Source organism: Liolophura sinensis, chromosome 1, assembly GCF_032854445.1.
Source record: "Liolophura sinensis isolate JHLJ2023 chromosome 1, CUHK_Ljap_v2, whole genome shotgun sequence".
NCBI classification, from domain to species: Eukaryota; Metazoa; Mollusca; class Polyplacophora; order Chitonida; family Chitonidae; genus Liolophura; species Liolophura sinensis.
Genome location: NC_088295.1, coordinates 35,732,026 through 35,750,340, shown reverse-complemented (window position 1 = coordinate 35,750,340; position 18,315 = coordinate 35,732,026). Strand labels below are relative to the sequence as shown.

The 18,315-nt window shown below is 38.1% G+C and overlaps 3 protein-coding genes across 4 annotated transcripts in view; 1 reads left to right on the top strand and 2 right to left on the bottom strand.

Moving 5' to 3' along the window:
- The window catches only part of LOC135475011 (poly(ADP-ribose) glycohydrolase-like), a 29,263-nt gene extending 27,307 nt beyond the window's left edge, over positions 1 to 1,956 (bottom strand). Inside the window, exons 1-2 of the mRNA XM_064754743.1 lie at positions 1,913 to 1,956; positions 1,311 to 1,435 (exon numbers count right to left, since the gene is read on the bottom strand). Coding sequence (XP_064610813.1) covers positions 1,311 to 1,425 — 115 coding nt within the window. The 5' untranslated portion in view covers positions 1,426 to 1,435; positions 1,913 to 1,956. The remainder of the gene's footprint in view (positions 1 to 1,310; positions 1,436 to 1,912) is intronic.
- A 52-nt stretch (positions 1,957 to 2,008) lies between these two features.
- LOC135482261 (small ribosomal subunit protein eS24-like) lies at positions 2,009 to 6,846 on the top strand. Its single transcript, XM_064762150.1, has 5 exons — positions 2,009 to 2,046; positions 3,716 to 3,784; positions 5,084 to 5,293; positions 5,858 to 5,968; positions 6,764 to 6,846. Exons 1-5 carry the CDS (start codon positions 2,044 to 2,046, stop codon positions 6,764 to 6,766), a joined length of 396 nt encoding a protein of 131 aa, XP_064618220.1. The 5' UTR covers positions 2,009 to 2,043; the 3' UTR covers positions 6,767 to 6,846.
- A 1,738-nt stretch (positions 6,847 to 8,584) lies between these two features.
- On the bottom strand, positions 8,585 to 13,070 carry LOC135461328 (cytochrome c oxidase assembly protein COX18, mitochondrial-like). 2 transcript variants are annotated; one of them, XM_064738365.1, is made up of 6 exons: positions 13,015 to 13,070; positions 12,121 to 12,614; positions 11,477 to 11,624; positions 11,221 to 11,348; positions 10,224 to 10,331; positions 8,585 to 9,331 (listed from the first exon to the last, which is right to left on the bottom strand). In XM_064738365.1, the coding sequence occupies exons 2-6, from the start codon at positions 12,601 to 12,603 to the stop codon at positions 9,149 to 9,151; spliced, it is 1,050 nt and encodes a 349-aa protein (XP_064594435.1). In that variant the 5' UTR covers positions 12,604 to 12,614; positions 13,015 to 13,070; the 3' UTR covers positions 8,585 to 9,148. The 2 variants fall into 2 exon arrangements, with proteins under 2 accessions (XP_064594435.1, XP_064594434.1); XM_064738364.1 differs by lacking the exon at positions 13,015 to 13,070 and adding an exon at positions 12,702 to 12,739.
- Between the last annotated feature and the right edge of the window lie 5,245 nt (positions 13,071 to 18,315).

The window sequence follows — 18,315 nt, the reverse complement described above, 5'->3', positions numbered from 1 at the left end:
CTATAGCACATATACGCTATTTTACTGACGTCAAACGTTTGTTCTTCAGCTCAATATTATGCAGGCCTTTATTTTCGTAATTTTTTACCAGAATCTGAGTGGATTCCTCTAGCTTTTCTTCGCGGGAATCTACCAGAATCTAGGTCAAATCTAATACCACAAAGTATGCAGTTTCTCTAAGTTTTAATATGTGGTATATAAAATCAAACGGTTTGGGGGATTCCCGGTGACAGAGATATCACTATACTGGGGTGGAAATAAGCTCCACAAATCAAAAGGCCAGTAGAGCCAGTTGACTTAGAAATCAATTGGCCCTTTCCCAATTTTTACGGCTCTTCATGATAGAAAGAAAGCACCATGCCAATAAAGTTTTAACATTTTAAGTTGATCTGATACATACAGTTTATCATTATCTTCATTACTGACATGAACAATTTTTTTTAAGAAGTTCAGATATCGGTACTAAATGTTTGTAACCAAGAAATCAGCTGTAAACTTTTAATATTAGGTAAGATGTTGGGGGCCAGCGATCCTCAAATAGGCCCTATTAGTAAAATATAAACCATCCTTAGACCAAAACTTTCACCCACAGAGGTCAGCTGTAGCTGACTGAGTTGCTGACATTTGTAATGGATTTGCTATATTGCTCTGATATTTGAAAGTAGCATGCCACAATAGAACCTTTCCTTTAGTTCCAAAACTCCAGCGTTTATGCAATCAAATTTAGAGGCAAACTATACATTGCTGCTTAATAGGTTATAAAATATTTTTACAAAAATGTTTTCACCTTTTCTCAAGGCAAACAACCATGCCCATTCGAAATGGTGATGGCTATGGTTGTACGTCCACTTAATGAGAGGAGACATACATGTAGTTATGAATTGAAAATTTGAGAACAAATGGGCATTTATGGGAATCTCCTTGGATTCTTCAAAAAATATGGGGGCTGCGTGGTTCAGTTGGCTAGCGCCCTAGCGCATGCTAATGACCCAGGAGCCTCTCACCAAATGCGGTCCCTGTGAGTTCAAGTCCACCTTAAGCTGGCTACTTCTCCAGCCTTATGTGGGAAGGTCTTCCTGCAACCTGCGGATGGTTGTGAGTTTCTCTCGGGCTCTGCCCGGTTTCCTGCCACCATAATGTTGAAAATAATCAGGCAAAACACTGGGTTTTGTCTGTGAAACTTATATGAAAGTAATACTACTATCATCTGAAATAAAGTTAAAGCAATGAACAAACAAAAGTTAAGCACACCACCAGCAGACTGACAGTCTCGATTTGAGTAAACAAACACTTGGTTCTTAAAACTATACCCTGTTTCTTTGAGAATTTTGCAGCTTGCACTTGGATCTTCAGCTTTGATCCGCTAGTGAAAGCAAACTCGGTCAAACTTCTTTGCTTGAGTCGTTTCGAAGGAGGCTCTGTCATTCTTTTCTGTCTGAAAGAAATAAATGATTCTCAGTGCATGCACTTGATGGTGAAATAGGGTTATTATAAATTCCCCATACATTCAATACCTTTGAGCCAGTAATTCTTATTACTCATAAGTCTAAGTGAAACTGAAAGTTGCTGCACCACTGACTGCAGCCGCCATTATGCTTTTAACAAATTACACCTATCTTTTGAGATCTTTGTGTGGTTACGTTTACACCCTTGTGGTTAACGTTGTTCTAACAAACCTCTGTGATATGTTATAAAGTAGGCCTACCAGTATCGTTAATGAACTAACTTGGCATCATCTCTGAGGAGATTAAATGATGAGGCACGTAATTTCCTAGAGCCTAGATGAGAGAAGTTTTATGCGTACCTTTGACCTTAAGGCTGTTCTCGCTCTGTGCATGAACGACTTGATAATAAAGAAACTCATTGAATGTCTAAAATTATTGCACAAATGATTGAAACCTTCACAGCTCACATTCTGAAAACGCAGCCAAACAACTCAACACCCAATAAATAAGCATTTCTACCTGAAGGAGCTGCAACATTGGGAAAGGTACGAGTCTAACATTACTGCTTCCTTTTCCGGTCGACGAAAACGTCGTCAACATGGTGAGGGATAAGTGGTCAAAGATATCAATGAATATCTCCAAAAATACTTCCCATCAAGAATTAAATTTTGTTCAGTTTGTTTCCTTGGTACTTTTTGTTGATAGGGCCTTCGCTTGATTTCAATTACACCTTGACATGACTTCTCAAACAGTTTCAGATTTAACCGCTCATAGATGTGGTTTGCGAATATTAAGAACATTTGTATTGAGATTTATCAGAAGTCGAAGACGATAAATTCCATTTCTCAGGAAAAATATATAATACTGAAAAGTACTTATTTTTCACTACAAGCAACCATGACCAAATATACCAGATCTGGCAACCGGATCACGGGAGTTTGTGTCATTAGATTTAACGACAACAACAACAACTCCAACTGAAGGCGCAACTAATAGATTAAGGGCTCAGAATTTCATACGTATCTTTACGGTCAGTGAAAGATTTAAGGGAATTTTAAACTTGAGGGTGGTATCCAGTGATAGAGAGATGTCAGTTCATTGAAGAAGCAGCTCTCCATAATGGACATCTGAGAAGGAGCTCATTGACTCACAACACGATCACGCTAGTCTTTACAACTGCCAAAGATGAAAAAAAAAAAAACCAGGAGTAGTGAGGTGATGGATGATTCTGACTGACTGACTGGCACATGTAGGTATAGAAATGTTTGGTTCTGCCACAGTCATTAGTGTTCATCTCTGTCCACCTAAGTGCGACAAAAATATTTGCAGCATGTATAAGCTCTTTACATAGCTTTTGCTTGTCAAATGCACGTCACATGGCATCACACTTTTCCATCACCACTCACAGTTTAATGTGGTAATCCGATCAAGTATCATTTCCTCATCGAGGATGTGTGGTACCATTGTGTTTTCAAGACAGCCAGCATATGGTTACGATAAAGCAGTGAAAAATGCCAGTAAGCAGGCTTTGGTGGCAGTCTGGAAATTACTGGTGTCCGTATTTTTCAGTAAATTACTGGTGTCAGAGATTTTTTCATTAGAAATAGTACTTTATTTTATTACCATTACAAAAGTGTGTATGTCAGTGGGAAAGGGGAGATGCAACAATGTGGATTTGACTATTAGATTTGATTAATTAGAGCTATGTGGAGTGCTTATTGGCTCTGCAATCTGTTTGAGACTTAGGTGAATGGCTGGGTCTCTGACTAGAGGCTGACCAGCCATGATTGTGGCATACCCAAATATTTTTCAGCCTACAAGCTGATGTGCACGGACTAATATTTTCATTGTGATAAACAGATTCTTCAGTGAGTTGATAACACTCTACTGCATTACATTGCCCAATACCTAACCATAGCTATAAGAATCTGGATGGACAATGTTCCATGGCCTGAGAACTTTGACACTTGTTTAATAAGGTTGCTTCTTGCAATCCATCTCTTGCTTTTTCTGGCTGCATTGTTAAGTCAGGAGGTTTGTCAGGATTTACCTCAAGAAGGATGCTGGTTTAATCTGGGAACACTGATTTTCTCTACCCATCAGCTGGACTGGGGACATATTAGTGGAAAGTTGAGGATTTTTAAACATCACTTTAATAAGTAGCCCTATATAAACATTTCAGTTTGGGAAGGAAAAAAAAATCGAAACGAAAAAATATTGAGATCAGCTTTCAAAGGTTTTCATACTAAACACATGTATTTTGTTTGCAGAGTGAAGGAGCGGCCACAATCCGTACCAGAAAGTTCATGACCAACCGCCTGCTGTCACGGAGACAGATGGTGAGTGACAGACATGCATGGTTGTGCCAGGAGGGGGCTTAGTAGCAAGACGAAACGGATTCATATAATTACCTACAGACTCACAGACACATAAGTAGAACTGCTGCGCTCCTCAAACCTCATTCCATGAACTTACCATATCTCTCTTCTTCTTTTTCAAAGAACACATCTGCATTGACACGATAAGGACCAGATCAAACCATGCACAAGTTTCATGCTGCTGTGACCTTGGCACGCCCCTAGACTTTAATATTCAAATTAATCTGATTATTGTGAAAATCCACTCAAAGGAAGGACATGTACGAGTCCCAATAATTAGCTTGGCAAAATTTTGTGAATTAGCTGTCAATAGCTTCAGAGATATGGCAGTCATAAAGATGGGGACTTTATATTATATAAAGTCAGTTTTGTGTGATTACCATGATCAGTGCAGGGCTTGAAATGTTTTTTTTTTTCCACGTAAAAATTCTAGGGGCCAAATAATTTCTTCACGGGCCATCTATACGTGGAGATTTATTTTCAGCAATCGAGGAAAACATTATCAGGCGTAACATGTAATATATGTGAAAATCAGAGGCAAGATTCACAAACATCGGTAACTGAGCTTGTGTAGGGCCCCGGCAAGGTGGAGTCTGCCGGGAGAAGAATTTCAGTTTCACTCGTTGCTTTGGGTGACATGAAATCCAGCAAGGACCTTTGTTTTCCTTCCGCGCGCCCACTTTCCATCACAGGGAAGTTGATGATTAGCAACAAAAATGCTATAGCTGTTGAAACAAAATTTACAGAATGCCGCCACATGGCCTAGCGAAAAGTGCAACCAGAATGATGCATTATTGTAGAAACAAACAGAATGACCTACAAGCGCATGTGCTGAAAGCCTGCTCTCCTGGGTTTGGGATATTTCATGTAAGTAACATGCATACGCTGTAATCAACACAAGACGGCATGCTGGGAGATTAGAATCTACAGTCTTTGTCAGAGGGTGATTTTGGATGGGTGGCCATTGCTGGATTCAACCTTTCGAGCAGGCTAATTACATTCACTCAACATATACAACCATCTAAATAGAGATTAGTCGCCAATGGCCATCCACCACAGAATTTTCATTTGCCAAAAAACTATTGTACTCACAAGTGGCGAATTGGCGCCCGGTTATTTCAAACCCTGCAGTGCCTGTGAACAAACAGAACAACAAACATTTGGGTGCTGTTTTTCATTTCTTTAGGTTATCAAATACGTGAGTTTGTGTATGGAAAATGTAGCCAGAATAATATATGACATGTTTTCCCTATGTTACAGGTGGTTGATGTCTTACACCCTGGTCGTGCTACACTTCCCAAAACAGAAGTTCGTGAGAAGCTTGCTCGCTTGTACAAAACCACACCTGACCTCATCTTCTGCTTTGGGTTCAGGACACAATTTGGTGGTGGAAAGACAACAGGCTTTGGGTTAATTTATGACAACTTGGACTATGCCAAGAAGTTTGAACCCAAATACAGATTAGGCAGAGTTAGTACTGTTAACATTCTTTAAACTGAAGTAGCAGCTGTATCAGACCAGATCTCAAAGGCTTCAATTGAAGACTGCCTCTAGCCCCAACCCAAAGCCAGGTGTTTGAATCCAGCATTTGTGCTGTTGTAACCTTGTGTAGAAAAGTTTGATGGTTGGGTTTTGAGACAGATTTGCCAAACTTTGGGTTTTCAAGAATCTTTTCATATCATAGACTTGTCCTTTTTGAAAATGATGTATACTTTCAAGCAGTGTAAAATAGCAAACACATAATCTAAATACTGGATCTCCCCTTTTGCAGCTTATTATTTCATTGATTCTTAGAGCTATGTAGTGGAGGCACCCAAAATATTGAGTCTGTAATTTGCTGGTCTTGATTGAAGTGAGTATTCAAAATGGTGAGGCAGTTGACAGGGTGAGAATTAATTTCGTATTTTAAAATCCAGTGCTTTTGCAAAGTAATCTTCAGCTTTAATTGGTTCATTTTAGTTTAGAAACCTTAGTCAGATGTCTCATTATAAGTAGTTGCTGTTTTTAAATGTATCTCCTTTGTGTGTTTATCAGCACGGTTTATACGAGAGACAAAGAACTGCCAGAAAGCAGAGGAAGGAACGTAAAAACCGACAGAAGAAAGTTCGGGGAACAGCAAAGGCTAAAGTGGGAGCAGGCAAAAAGGTACAGTTCATGAAAATCTGTGTCGGATGTGTTCCGCTGTAAATCAAACAAGTGCAAATTGCCATCCTATTTCTGTTAGTTCTCGTATATACGATGGACCTCCATGGCCATAGAGTTAGCCTGTTAGCGCAGCTAAGTATTTAGGAGGCTTTCACCAATGCAGTCACTGTGAGTTCAAGTCCAGCTTATTCTGGCTTCCTCTCCGGTCGTGCGCACGTGAGAAGGTCCTTTAGCAACGGGTGTATGTTTGTGGGTTCCCCCGGGCTCGGTCAGGTTTCTTTGGGTTACCACAATGCTGGCTGTCATCATACAAATGAAATATTCTCGAATTCAGTGTGAAACACCAAACAAAAACAGTAAATATATGTATTTGTAAGAGATTGTGCTGGTAAGATTCATTTGATTAAAAAAAAAAAAAAAATTCATATATTGGGATGACTGTACAGCCCGTAGATGTGATATGGTGGAAAATTTCCAAATTCGGATAAGTTTTAAGCTGTATACAAAGCAAAAGTAAATACATTGACCTGATGGGACAGTGACGCAAAGCTCACTTAGCCTAGGAAGGCCTTAATTACCATGACAACGTATGTTGTAGCGATAATAAAGTGTGCTTATATCTAGGCTTTTCATTCTTCATAATTTTTGCAAATAAGGAGAACCATTAATGCTCAACTACTGCAGGAGAAATGTACTTGCATTTATTTAAAAATGCAATTTCTGAGCTTTACAGATACTTATCTTGTAAAAAAATTCATCTCTGCCATTTATCTAGTGTTTTCTTATTTTTTTCAGTGATCTTGGAAGATGGAGTTTGCAGCAACACTATCTACTTGTACTGTATTTCTGTGGAAATAAAGCAGGAAATGTGCTGTGGAGCAGTTTGTTGTTATGTTGTCTATGTTTGAATTGAAAGTTAAGCTGACAAGGATTTATGCTAATATGGAGGTAAAAAGGTTTTATAAACAATTCTTGTGGATGAGAACGCCTGTGTTAGCTAGTTGCGTATTCGAGTTGTTGTTAGATTGGATGTTTAATTTGAGATTCACACAGTCCAAGCAGTATGAAGAATTTAAGCAAATGGAAATTGTACTCCCAACTCCAGAAAAGTCAAATCTCAAAAAAAATTAAATCCAATTCTACAATCCACAAAAAAGAAATATTTTTATTGGTTGAATCTGATATCTGTGTCTTTTATTGGCGGTAATGTAGGTTGGAATGGTGAATGTATACTGAGTTAGGAGATTCTCAGTGCGTGAAGTGAATTTCTGCAACTTATTTAATAGCTGCACATTGAAGATTGCAAAATATGATTTTGGCCTTCATGCTCAGAATGTGTTTTGTTATTACAATAAATCCATGGATTTTTTTTCTTGGACTAATTGATGAAGATGTACTGGTTTCCATACTATATTACACTCGCTTCTGTCATTACTGTGAAGAGGCTTAGCTGACAAAGTTAACTTTTGTGCATCGCCCAGATTCCTGCCGCAATTTAAACCTGGTTTGCTGCGAAGCATTAGATTTGTGTACTGGTAGGCCTCGGGGTAATGACACGTATTTAAAGAACTTGCCTCGAGTAAAGGATGACCCGACTTTATTCAGAAGTTTGCCATACCAATTACTTTGAGATAAGAATACTGTATCGTGTTAAGGATTTATAGCAAAGCACAAGATCTGGTTTGTGACGATAACTGATGTGGAAGGGTACTGTTATGGCTGTTCCATTGTTTCCAGTACAAGGTCATTGACATGTCGAAGTTTGGAGACCCCAGGATCAAACCAGAGTTGAGTTATACCAAAGGCTTTTAAAAATGGTAATCGCATGGCACCTAGCACTAAGAGGTTAGAGCAAGGAAAAACGACTGGTTGGTCCAGCGTCCGTATAATGTAACTGGATGGAGTGTCCTGTTTGGTGTCTTTGGCATGATACTTCAATGACGGCAGCACGAACTTGCCTTCTCACAAGAGGAGACAGTATCTGTACACACAACTAATAACTCCTCATCATCATATGACTGAAAAACTGTGAAGTACGATGTTAAATCCAAGCATGCATCCATTGACATACGTGAGGTACATGTAATACGAAAGTCCCATCGCTTGTCCCTTACGATATAATCTCCACGGGGTTGCATGTTTAAATCCATCTCTTTCTCTCAACCAGTGGCTTAATTCCAATCCATTGATCCTCTTGACCAGTGATCAAATCTACCACTAAGGACCATGCAATAAGGATGAGGGTTCAAATCCAGCTCTAGCTGGGACATTCTTGTTAATGTTGGGGTATAAAGGAGAGGGTGGGGGAAGTAGATCTACGCGGTATAGGTGAAGTGATAGTGAATTCAAGGCTTTTAAATTTTGCAACCATTAAACAGATACTTACAAATAAGAGAATGTATCGCTTGTAGGCTGTACACGGGATTGTCTGCAGCAACCTGCAGATAGCTGTGGGTTTCTCCCAGGCCTGTGTTTTTTTCCTACCATAATGCTGGAAGTCGTATAAGTGAAATATTCTTGAGTATGGCATTAAACACCCATCAGACAAACGACTGTTGAAATGATATATGTTCGTTAGAACATAAATGAAATTCCACACCTACTTGCAGGCATGGTACAAAATTTATTTTCATCCAACTCCTACATGCTGATAAATATAAAGCACAACTACAAAACTGTCTACAAGAAATAGATTGTAATATATCAACTACACAAGCTATCACAGCAGTCCACTTATTTGCAGGACTGAGAAAAGTATGCAGGCCTCTCTGAGAAGAGATTTATGTATTTGATCAGTGTTTTACGCTGTACCCAACTGTGGCTAGCATTGTGGTGGGAGGAAACCAAGCAGACCTTCCCAAGTATGCCCGGAGAGGAAGTCAGCATGAGTTGGACTTGAACTCCTGCGAATGCATTGGTGAGAGGTTCCTGAGCCGCGTTATAACCACCTCGGCCACGAAGGGCCCTCTCAAAAAAAAAAGACTCCATTTATGTAAGTACATGTAGTCCAGTTGACCAACAATGCGGTCTGTCCTCAGGGTCCTCAATGTCCATCAGAAATGAGATGATGTACAATATAGAAATTGTACAGTTTGTAATGTTCCTATGACTGTAGCTGAAGCATCTGTCGCATGATGGGGGTTTAAGTTTTCAATGTCACACATCTGGTCATATCTAACGTCAGATCTGCTTCTTTCTCCGGGTGTACTTGGTCCAAGCCACCTCCCACATATCCTGAAATGGAGTGGCACTCTCACTGGGTGTCTTGGGAATCCCCACTGCTCTTCGGACCCTCGGGATTTTAAGGGCAATATTCTGAGCCAGTCCAAATAAACTAGAACTTGTCCAATATAAGCACATAGACTGAAATAGAAGCAGGTACTACATATCAGAATCAGTACTCAAATCGTTTTCACTGAATGATGTCACGTGGATAAAAACCCTGAATGAAAATTACACCTCTATAAGAAAATGTTTATCTTAATAAGCAGATGTAATGGCAATCTGACTAAACTTTTTTAAGGCACCATTTCCAAAATATGGTTGAAATACTGCCGAAGCGGTGTGGAGCCATAATCATTCGATGACATTCTTTCGGCATAAAACTAAAAATACTGTTGGTCATCCATTATTGCTAACATATCTCCAGATGAACACTTCATCTGGTAGCACCGATAAATACATGTCCTAATGAATACACAAGAATTTTCACTGAGACTATGGCAGTCATTTTTATGGGTAGAGGAAACATGAGTATCTGGCCACTAACCTTTGACAAGTTACATGTACTGACAAACTTTTCCAGTTGTGATGTTCAGATGTGCACACAGTGTCTGGCCACTAACCTTTGACAAGTTACATGTACTGACAAACTTTCCAGTTGTGACGTTCAGATGTGCAAACAGTGTCTGGCCACTAACCTTTGACAAGTTACATGTACTGACAAACTTTTCCAGTTGTGACATTCAGATGTGCACACCAGCATCTGGTCACTAACCAAATGCAGTCCAACTAACACTGGACACAGCCAGCAGCGAGCAACCTGCGGATAGTTGTGGCTTTTCCCTGGGCTCTGTCCAGTTTCCTCAGACCACAAGAGCATGACGGAAATATTCTTCAGTGCGGCGTAAAACACCAATGAAATAAACAAATATACCATATGTATTTGGTGGAAGAATCAAATATCCAAAGATTATCAATTTTAGCGAAATTTAGACAATGCTCGGATATTTATAGAGCTTATCATCTAACTTACACTTGGTACACTAGCTGCTACAGGAACCATTATGACACTGATGCATCTCAGAAAGTTTGTGATAATTTTCTGTAAACGAGTATCCTTTTCCTTCTTCAATGTGTGCATCTAAAACCAGAAAAAAGGGCAACTAAGAATGCTACTGTAGTCTTGATAGTCCTGTCCCACATAATACAAACATAATACGACTGACTACTGAAACCTTATCTGAAAAAATGTAATTTACAATATGGTTTCAACAGAATTATGAAATGTCTTATATCTGAAATGGACCTCATGGACAATATACCAGAGTAATGGTGTTATCCATAGCTCAAACACATTGCAAAGATTTTTAACCTTTTATGTCCACCAGAGAACACAATTTGTGTGCATTTTAGCCATGTTACTTATACTCCAAAAACATGCCATCATAATGTACTCTGTCAATAACAGTCCATATGGCCCACCTAAGAAATCAAACATATCACTTAATTCTGCATAAACTAAACACTTCATGTAAATATTCCTGTTATATTTTTGACAGATGACAATTACTTGTAATTTTATGCTTTTCATTTATTCATTTTTTTTTGCCTAAAACGTAAAATTCAGCCATTGTTGATATTTTTTAACTGTGGTCATGTTTGATGATTACTGGCATGTATTTTTCACTTTAAACCCTACCTTTACATGGCGGCATGTACACAATGCCCATTCCGTACATGCTTGATTACCTGAGCTCCGTATGAGGTTAATACACTCCATGTGAAGTCATATTACGATTAAATCCTCATCCTCTAAGTCTCTTGTAAAGATATTTTTAGTCAAAGGTTGAAAGTGAACACATGTGGCAGACAAACATAAAATTGTGAACACAGGGAAACCCATGTTAAATCTTGAAGCAGGCCACGCGAAATGCTCTAAAATTGGCAGTTGTTTAACCACAAGATACAAATACCTCAGTGAGGAATGTTGACTAGAAGACAGCGTATCGATACTACATTACAGGACATACCTCTACGATCAACAAGTTCATAATTCCTAAGCCCAGAGGTAACAGCCAGGTAGTGTCAGGAACTGTGAGGTCTGTAAACCACATAATCCCTTCAGATGCCATCTGCATACATGTTTCTGACATTGGGGCTGAAACATCACAAACACATTAGCATTAATCAAATCAAATATTCACAGGGTGTAATAACACCCTAATAACTGGTGCATATTAAAACTGCCGTTCATACTACAAACAACTATACCAATTCACAACTCACCAGGTGCATCATAAGGGACAAAACCACTCATGTTTCTGAGGGCAAATGACAGACATATCCACATGGGTATCTGTACAACCATTACAACAGAGGCCTTGAATGGGTGACAGTTGTCCCGAATGTACAGATCTCGTATCAGGCCTTTCATCTGCAACATACCAGAATTTTGATAAGCACTATGATGACAGCAACACAAAGGTTTGATACCTGAAACCAAAATGTTAGAGTGTTTCCTTTAGAGGCTTCTTCACAAGTCACATGTATGACAGTACACACAGCCATATGACTAAAACAACTAGTATTTTCATATTCCTTGCTTCTTGCTCACTATGAGAATTGGAGAAGTTCTAGTCTATCTAGTATTGTGTTGTTTCTGTCACTTTCCATAGAGGCAGGACTACATATACTGTAAAATTTGTTATTATCTACATAAATTATGTGGATACCGGTATGTCATTTTAATATCGATATGGTATTGATCACGTTTAAAGTTACATGCTTAACATAAAACATACAATAAGAATGGAATGTGGACTATAACACACATTAAGTGTGGTGTTTTTTTTTAGTTGACAAACACAATTTTACACCACTATAAGAAACAACAACATTAGCTGATTAGTAATTTAAAAATTTTTACTAACTGTGGCATTGTATTTTCTCCTGGCATACTTTTCCTCCCACTGAAATCGCTTCAGAGCATCAGCTACTTCCAGCTTCAATCGCTTAGACAACTGCATTATTTCTGGTCGAAGGTTTTCGACTCTTGCTAGAATATAATAAGAGTATATCTGTAGAGGTAAAGTCACACAGCTTCTTATTGCTACTGTTGTCAGGGGGATGCTAGCCCACCAGGGTAATCCTGTCACAGAGTGAACAGCTTCCAGGACATCCTGTGCAAACCCAATAGGTGGAGACTCTGGAGAAAAGTAGGTTTGATACGTCTCCTTGGAAATGTGTCGTCTGGATGATATCTGACATAAACAGCATACATTCCGATTAAGTCTGTGACAGGCGTCCAAAGCCAATGGAAGTTTATGAAGAGATTTTATGCGGTGCATCTTTCTAACCGCACTAATGTTTCGTAAGCCCATCCATGAAACACAGTCTATATCCAGTTCAATCATCACATGGTTACCTGTAATACAAGAACGAAATGATAAGATTGCTGCAAGTATACATGCATCTAAGACCAATGGTTCAAATTCAATTATTTATTCCTTACGTATTGCAAATATCACAAGTGAAATCTCAGAAACGGAAGTCGCTCCACAGGCCAATGTGTTAGGCTGTTACATCAGGTAAGTGCCTTTCATACCCTCAGCAGCGATGATATAGGGTCATACTGCATGCGGCTACTTGCAAAGTGGCTTACACTACAGATCACAGCGGTAACTTACTACAGCAAACTATCGAAGGCCCAGTTTTCGTAGTTTAGTGCACCTTCAGCGTTTAAACGTTAAACAACTGATTGATTTTTACAAAGGATTACCAGATTATTTTAACCGCATATTTACTATTTCAATGAAGTTATCAACCTGTTTACAGATGACAGCAGGCATTTGCCAGCAGACACTATCACGTGTGTCAAGAGGGCAACCATTGAAAACATTGTTTTTAAAATAGTAACTTGGATTGTTTCTCGAAAATACAACACTTTAGATTTAATAATCCACCTTCTGGTTTTCCACAACATCTAACACACTTGCACTCTCACAATGGAAATAAAACCAGCAAAGTATATTTTAGATTGGAAATTAAATATGTATTCAATTTTGTTTTGACTACTGACAATGCAGACTGTGTTATATTTCTTTCATACTTAAGTTAAAAACTTAGTACTCTCCGGGTAGCAGGTGATGGTTTTGGAGGTAAAATCGGATGTTAAACTGACAGAGACGAGGAGACAGAGGCCTTTTATGTGAATGATGCAGAAAACAAATGTAAGCATGTATATGCACGTTCTCGAAATCCAGTAAAAAATATAGGCCTGATGCGGACTGTGTTGGTAGTGTTGTGAAATAACTGCTATCTACTCTAGTTGCTAGTAGAAGCCAATACTGTGTGAGAAGGCCTTCAGCAGAAAATATATTGGTTCATACTCATATGGTGATATGGCTGGGTGTGGCGATATCGGTGTTATTCATTGGTGTGAAATCACTGTAAATGGTCGTCATTCGTAGAGTGACATTGGTTCTTTGGGTGTCGTGTAGGTTAGAATGACAGCATGACAGCATACTGAGTCTAGTATCCATCATGATAGATTAGCATTAGTCCCTAGGGTATGAGATGTCACTTTGTTTTCCTACAGCATAGTACACATACATTTTTGTAAATGCATGTTGATCTGCTGCCAGTGGCTAAGTTGATTAGTTTCATGTGATGTCTTAGCTGCAGCATATTAGTTTATAACTTTTGCATACACAGATTAATTTGTTCGCCACGGATTAATTAGTTCTAGCCTATAATCTGATTTGTTTCACACTAGTATTACCTTCTGCAGCTTGTTGTCTCACCACAACATTGATTACCTGTGCTGTAATTCAGGCTGGGACCTTTATTTGAGGTTAGAAGTTCAAAATCAGCAGCTGTACCAGTGTAAGGGATTCTTGTTGCACCAAGACATCTGTAATCTGCATGCTAAGGAATGAATTTGGAAAGGAAACCAGTAGCAGAATGGTTACTGAAACTTAACTGGATTTTTTTTATCTAAGATAAACAAGCCTCTGTCAACCGTATCGGTGAAATGACATGGAATAGTTTCAATTTCACAACATTTATAATTTATTTATTTATTTATTTGATTGGTGTTTTACACTGTACTCAAGAATATTTCACTTATACGATGGCGGCCAGCATTATGGTGGGAGGAAACCACGCAGAGCCAGGGGGAAACCCACAACCATCCGCAGGTTGTTGGCAGACCTTCCCACTTACGGCCGGAGAGGAAGCCAGCATGAGCTGGACTTGAACTCACAGCGACCGCATTGGTGAGAGACTCCTGGGTCATTACCCTGTGCTAGCGTGCTAACCAACTGAGCCACGGAGGTCCCAAACATTTATAATGGAAAAAAGTGTAAATATTAGTGTTGGTATACACATATGTATGTATTTTAAAAAGGACAGTATAGGGGATAAGTAGGTATGTTCTTCAAGGCTGAGGATTTGTTGTACTGGTACTATATCTGTGGTAAATCTGGATGCGTGTTGTTATTTCATAGGAATTTGAAAACAGAATAACTATTTTCTTCAAAATAGTTCAATGTTTTTTTGTAAGAGATGTACATGTATTATAGAGCCAAAAATATATATTCAAAAGGTAATAAGAATAGTAATAACACCTTTACGCTTATTTATTGTGTAAAATTTATTTTTTTCAATTGTGTTTCATGCCATACTCAAGAATATTTTACGTATACCATGGTGGGAGGACACCGGGCAGATCTGGGGGAAACCCATTACCATCAACAGGTTGCTGACAGACATTCCCACGTATATTGTAATAAATACCTGACCTGACTGTCTTAGTACAAGTGCAAAGGCGACTGTTATTTGGTTCTTTGCTGCCCTCCACTTTTTTCTCAAACTCATATATGATATGAAATTATTAGCATATATTATCAGTTTCTTGACAAAAATAAAATTACAAAATATACTATTGATCTTGATCTAAAACTGTTAGTTGTGGATAAGACCAATTTTTTTTTTTTTTTTTTTTTTTTTCAAACCGGTGAATAATCAACACACATGCTCAATTATTGCCTACAAAAATATAAATGAGGAAAACTCATGAAAAGCAAGCAATTAATCGGTGGCCCTAGTATGATGATTAATACCAGAGGTGGAACTACTGTAATTCAGTTTGTCAGGAACAATTTAATAAAATCTTGGTGTATTTTGTACAGGTTTTCCATGAATTGCCCGGGATCTGGTCATCAAAAATATCTATACTCAATCACTCTTCAAAAACTTCAAAAAGACATCAAAAACTCTGCATTTTGAACATCAGAAGGGAGAAGAAGAAACTAAAACAGTTAAAAAAGGATTAGAGTTATGAGTGTAACTCTTCCAGAACATTCACTATAAGATACTAAGAAAAAGGTAAGTTATTTTGTGATCTTGTGAACAGGAATGTTATTTTTCATCTGTTGCACTTTGTCCAACGCTCCAAAAACACATTTTTCTTGACATCTTTTTTTCTATGTAAAATCAAGAGATGATGATTATTCTCCTCTACCCCCCATTCTTGTGAACACCTTATCTTAAGCATATCTTAAACTTGACATTTATTGTGTCAGTTAAAACAGTGCATCATGGGATACTTATGGACATACATGTGTAGTGTACCTTATAATCCTGTATGAAAAAAACTTTTTTGTTTTGTGCACTGTTGCACTTTTGCGAAACTGAATATTTTTAAGTGGGAGAGAATATTGCCAAAGAGTCCTGAGTGTGTATGTATTTAATCTTAGTGGTTAATTGTGGTTTACCTTATAAGGTATAACCAAATTTTGTCTTCATATTACTTATAATCTTTAAGAAGGATTTTAAATTGCATTTGTAGTAACTGCTTCAATGTTGTTATCCATCTGTAATATCAGACTATATGCCATATTTGCATTGCCCTAAAATGCTGCCTTCAAATTGTATCATGATTATATTTGTCGAGAGAACTGAGAGAATTGTAAAACCTGATAGCTTAATGGCAGTATTATTATTATAGGGTTGGAACCAGGGTTCAATCCTGGGTTGAGTCATACCTAAGACATAAAATTGGTAATGCTTTGGTGCCGAATTGGCTAAGTATTGGTTGGGTTAATGTCACTACAGTGAGTTTAATGTGACTGGCAGGAGCCTGATGCCTGGTTTCTTCAGCATGGTGTTCCACTGAAGCAGCACCTCATATGTTTTCACACTATTTTGAATACTTTCATTGCTACTCCAGTTGCAGCATTAATGTTTTCTGAATTCCCATTATTGTCATTAGCATTTCTAAAAGGAGGATCCAGGACTTTAGTTTCAAATAAATAAATTAAGTGACAAAACAAGAAAGGACATGTTCACAGAAGGAGAATAATACTGCCCATATCAAGACAGGATATGATTAGTGTTGTTTTACCATATTGTGTGTATATGTTGTATTAATTATCTGTTGTATTGTTTTAAGGTAATCTCTTTTATTTCAGGGTTATTTTGCTTTCCTATTTTTTTAATTTCAGTAAAATTTGGGAGCTTTCAGCAGAACTTGACACATAGGGATGGTAAGGGTATGTTTGTAATTTGCGCTACTGACAGACCAGTTTGGCAGCTACACTGTCATGTACATGTGCAATTTCATGCTTATAAACCACTCAGATTCTCTGTTACTAAGAATAGTGTTGGCATCATCATACTTTTGCATAGTGATGTAATAACTATGTTTAGAATTCCGAACACATAACAAGGCAAATGAGCTGGCAGGGTAACAAGAGCTTTTTCTAGCCCTTTGTTGTGGGGATTATTCTATTTATATGATCTGATGTTGTTGGAAATGTTTGCAGCTTATGCTTAGACTCTATGGACTTGATGGACTTGCGAGGTGGTAAGTTTAACAGTACATGTACCAGGTTTAGTTTAGTGTATAAAACATATTACTTCAGGTCCAGACGTTTATGGGCATAAGGTATGAATAAACCATATTTTGTGGAGAGATGTCAGGGTTGTGGTCAGACTTGCACAGTAAAATGTCAGTGTTTCTAATATTGATGCATTTTGCAGCTTTTAAAGGTTGAAGTCATTGAAATCAATAGACCATAAAGCTTGATGCGATCTCTTGGATGATGATGTAGTGTAATTCTGCAACCTCTACGCATGCTTGCTAGGTGTTTATCCAAGCCTGTTCTGAACCCATTATTCTGTGTAGACTGGTAAAATTACAGTTTTTGTGAATCTCTGAAATTGGTAAATCCAGCCAATATAGTTTTATCTCCAAAATCAATTTTAAAATGTGCATAAATTGCACTGAAAGTTGCTCTTTCATATGCGAAAAGGTTGAGGAATTAGGGTAATGTTATGCACTAATCAAACTAATTACAGGTTGCATATGTGTGTATATGAATGGTCAGTGCATTCTGTTACTGAGCAAGTCCAGGAAATGTTTTGTATGTTAAATGTGTCTCAAGAATTTTTAAATGTCAGTTTATATTTAATTTGTACAAGTATCTTCAAGATTGCTAATGCACTTCCCAAGGCAAAAGCTGTTTGTTTACTCTGGGCGAGCAGATTTCCGTCACTTAGAAAACTGACATTCTTGATATGCTGTTTCTATATGATCTTCAGTATCTTCGTGGACTTCCTACTGTAGACTTCGTGTTAGGTCATAGGTGGATTTTCCTCTTCATAATGAGGAATTAAACATGTTTTGAGAAGCTGAAAAATCCTTGTAACATCTAGTTTCTGGCATATGCTCTGGTGGTGATGAATTACTTTCACAATTCCTGAACACAATCCTAAGTATCCATTATGAAATAGTGACGCAAAATCTGAAGCAAAAGTCAAAAATGCCATTGTGGAATCCCAGGTGAGATTGTTGAAATGTAAAGGTATCTTGATTGTTTATTCAGGGGAGAAAACTCTTTTACTACATCTTGATCAGAAACTTTTTTTTTTTTTGAGTAACATCAGTTACAATGTAGATTTTTCAATCCTTTATTTCTCTTAATGTACGGTTTTCAAAACCTTCCAAAAGCTTCCACTACTACACATCACCATGTAACCCAGACCGCTTGGGTATTGTAAGGGTTGTGGCGGCGCAATGCAGGGGCCTCTCACCAATGCAGCCGCTTGTGAGTTCAAGTCAA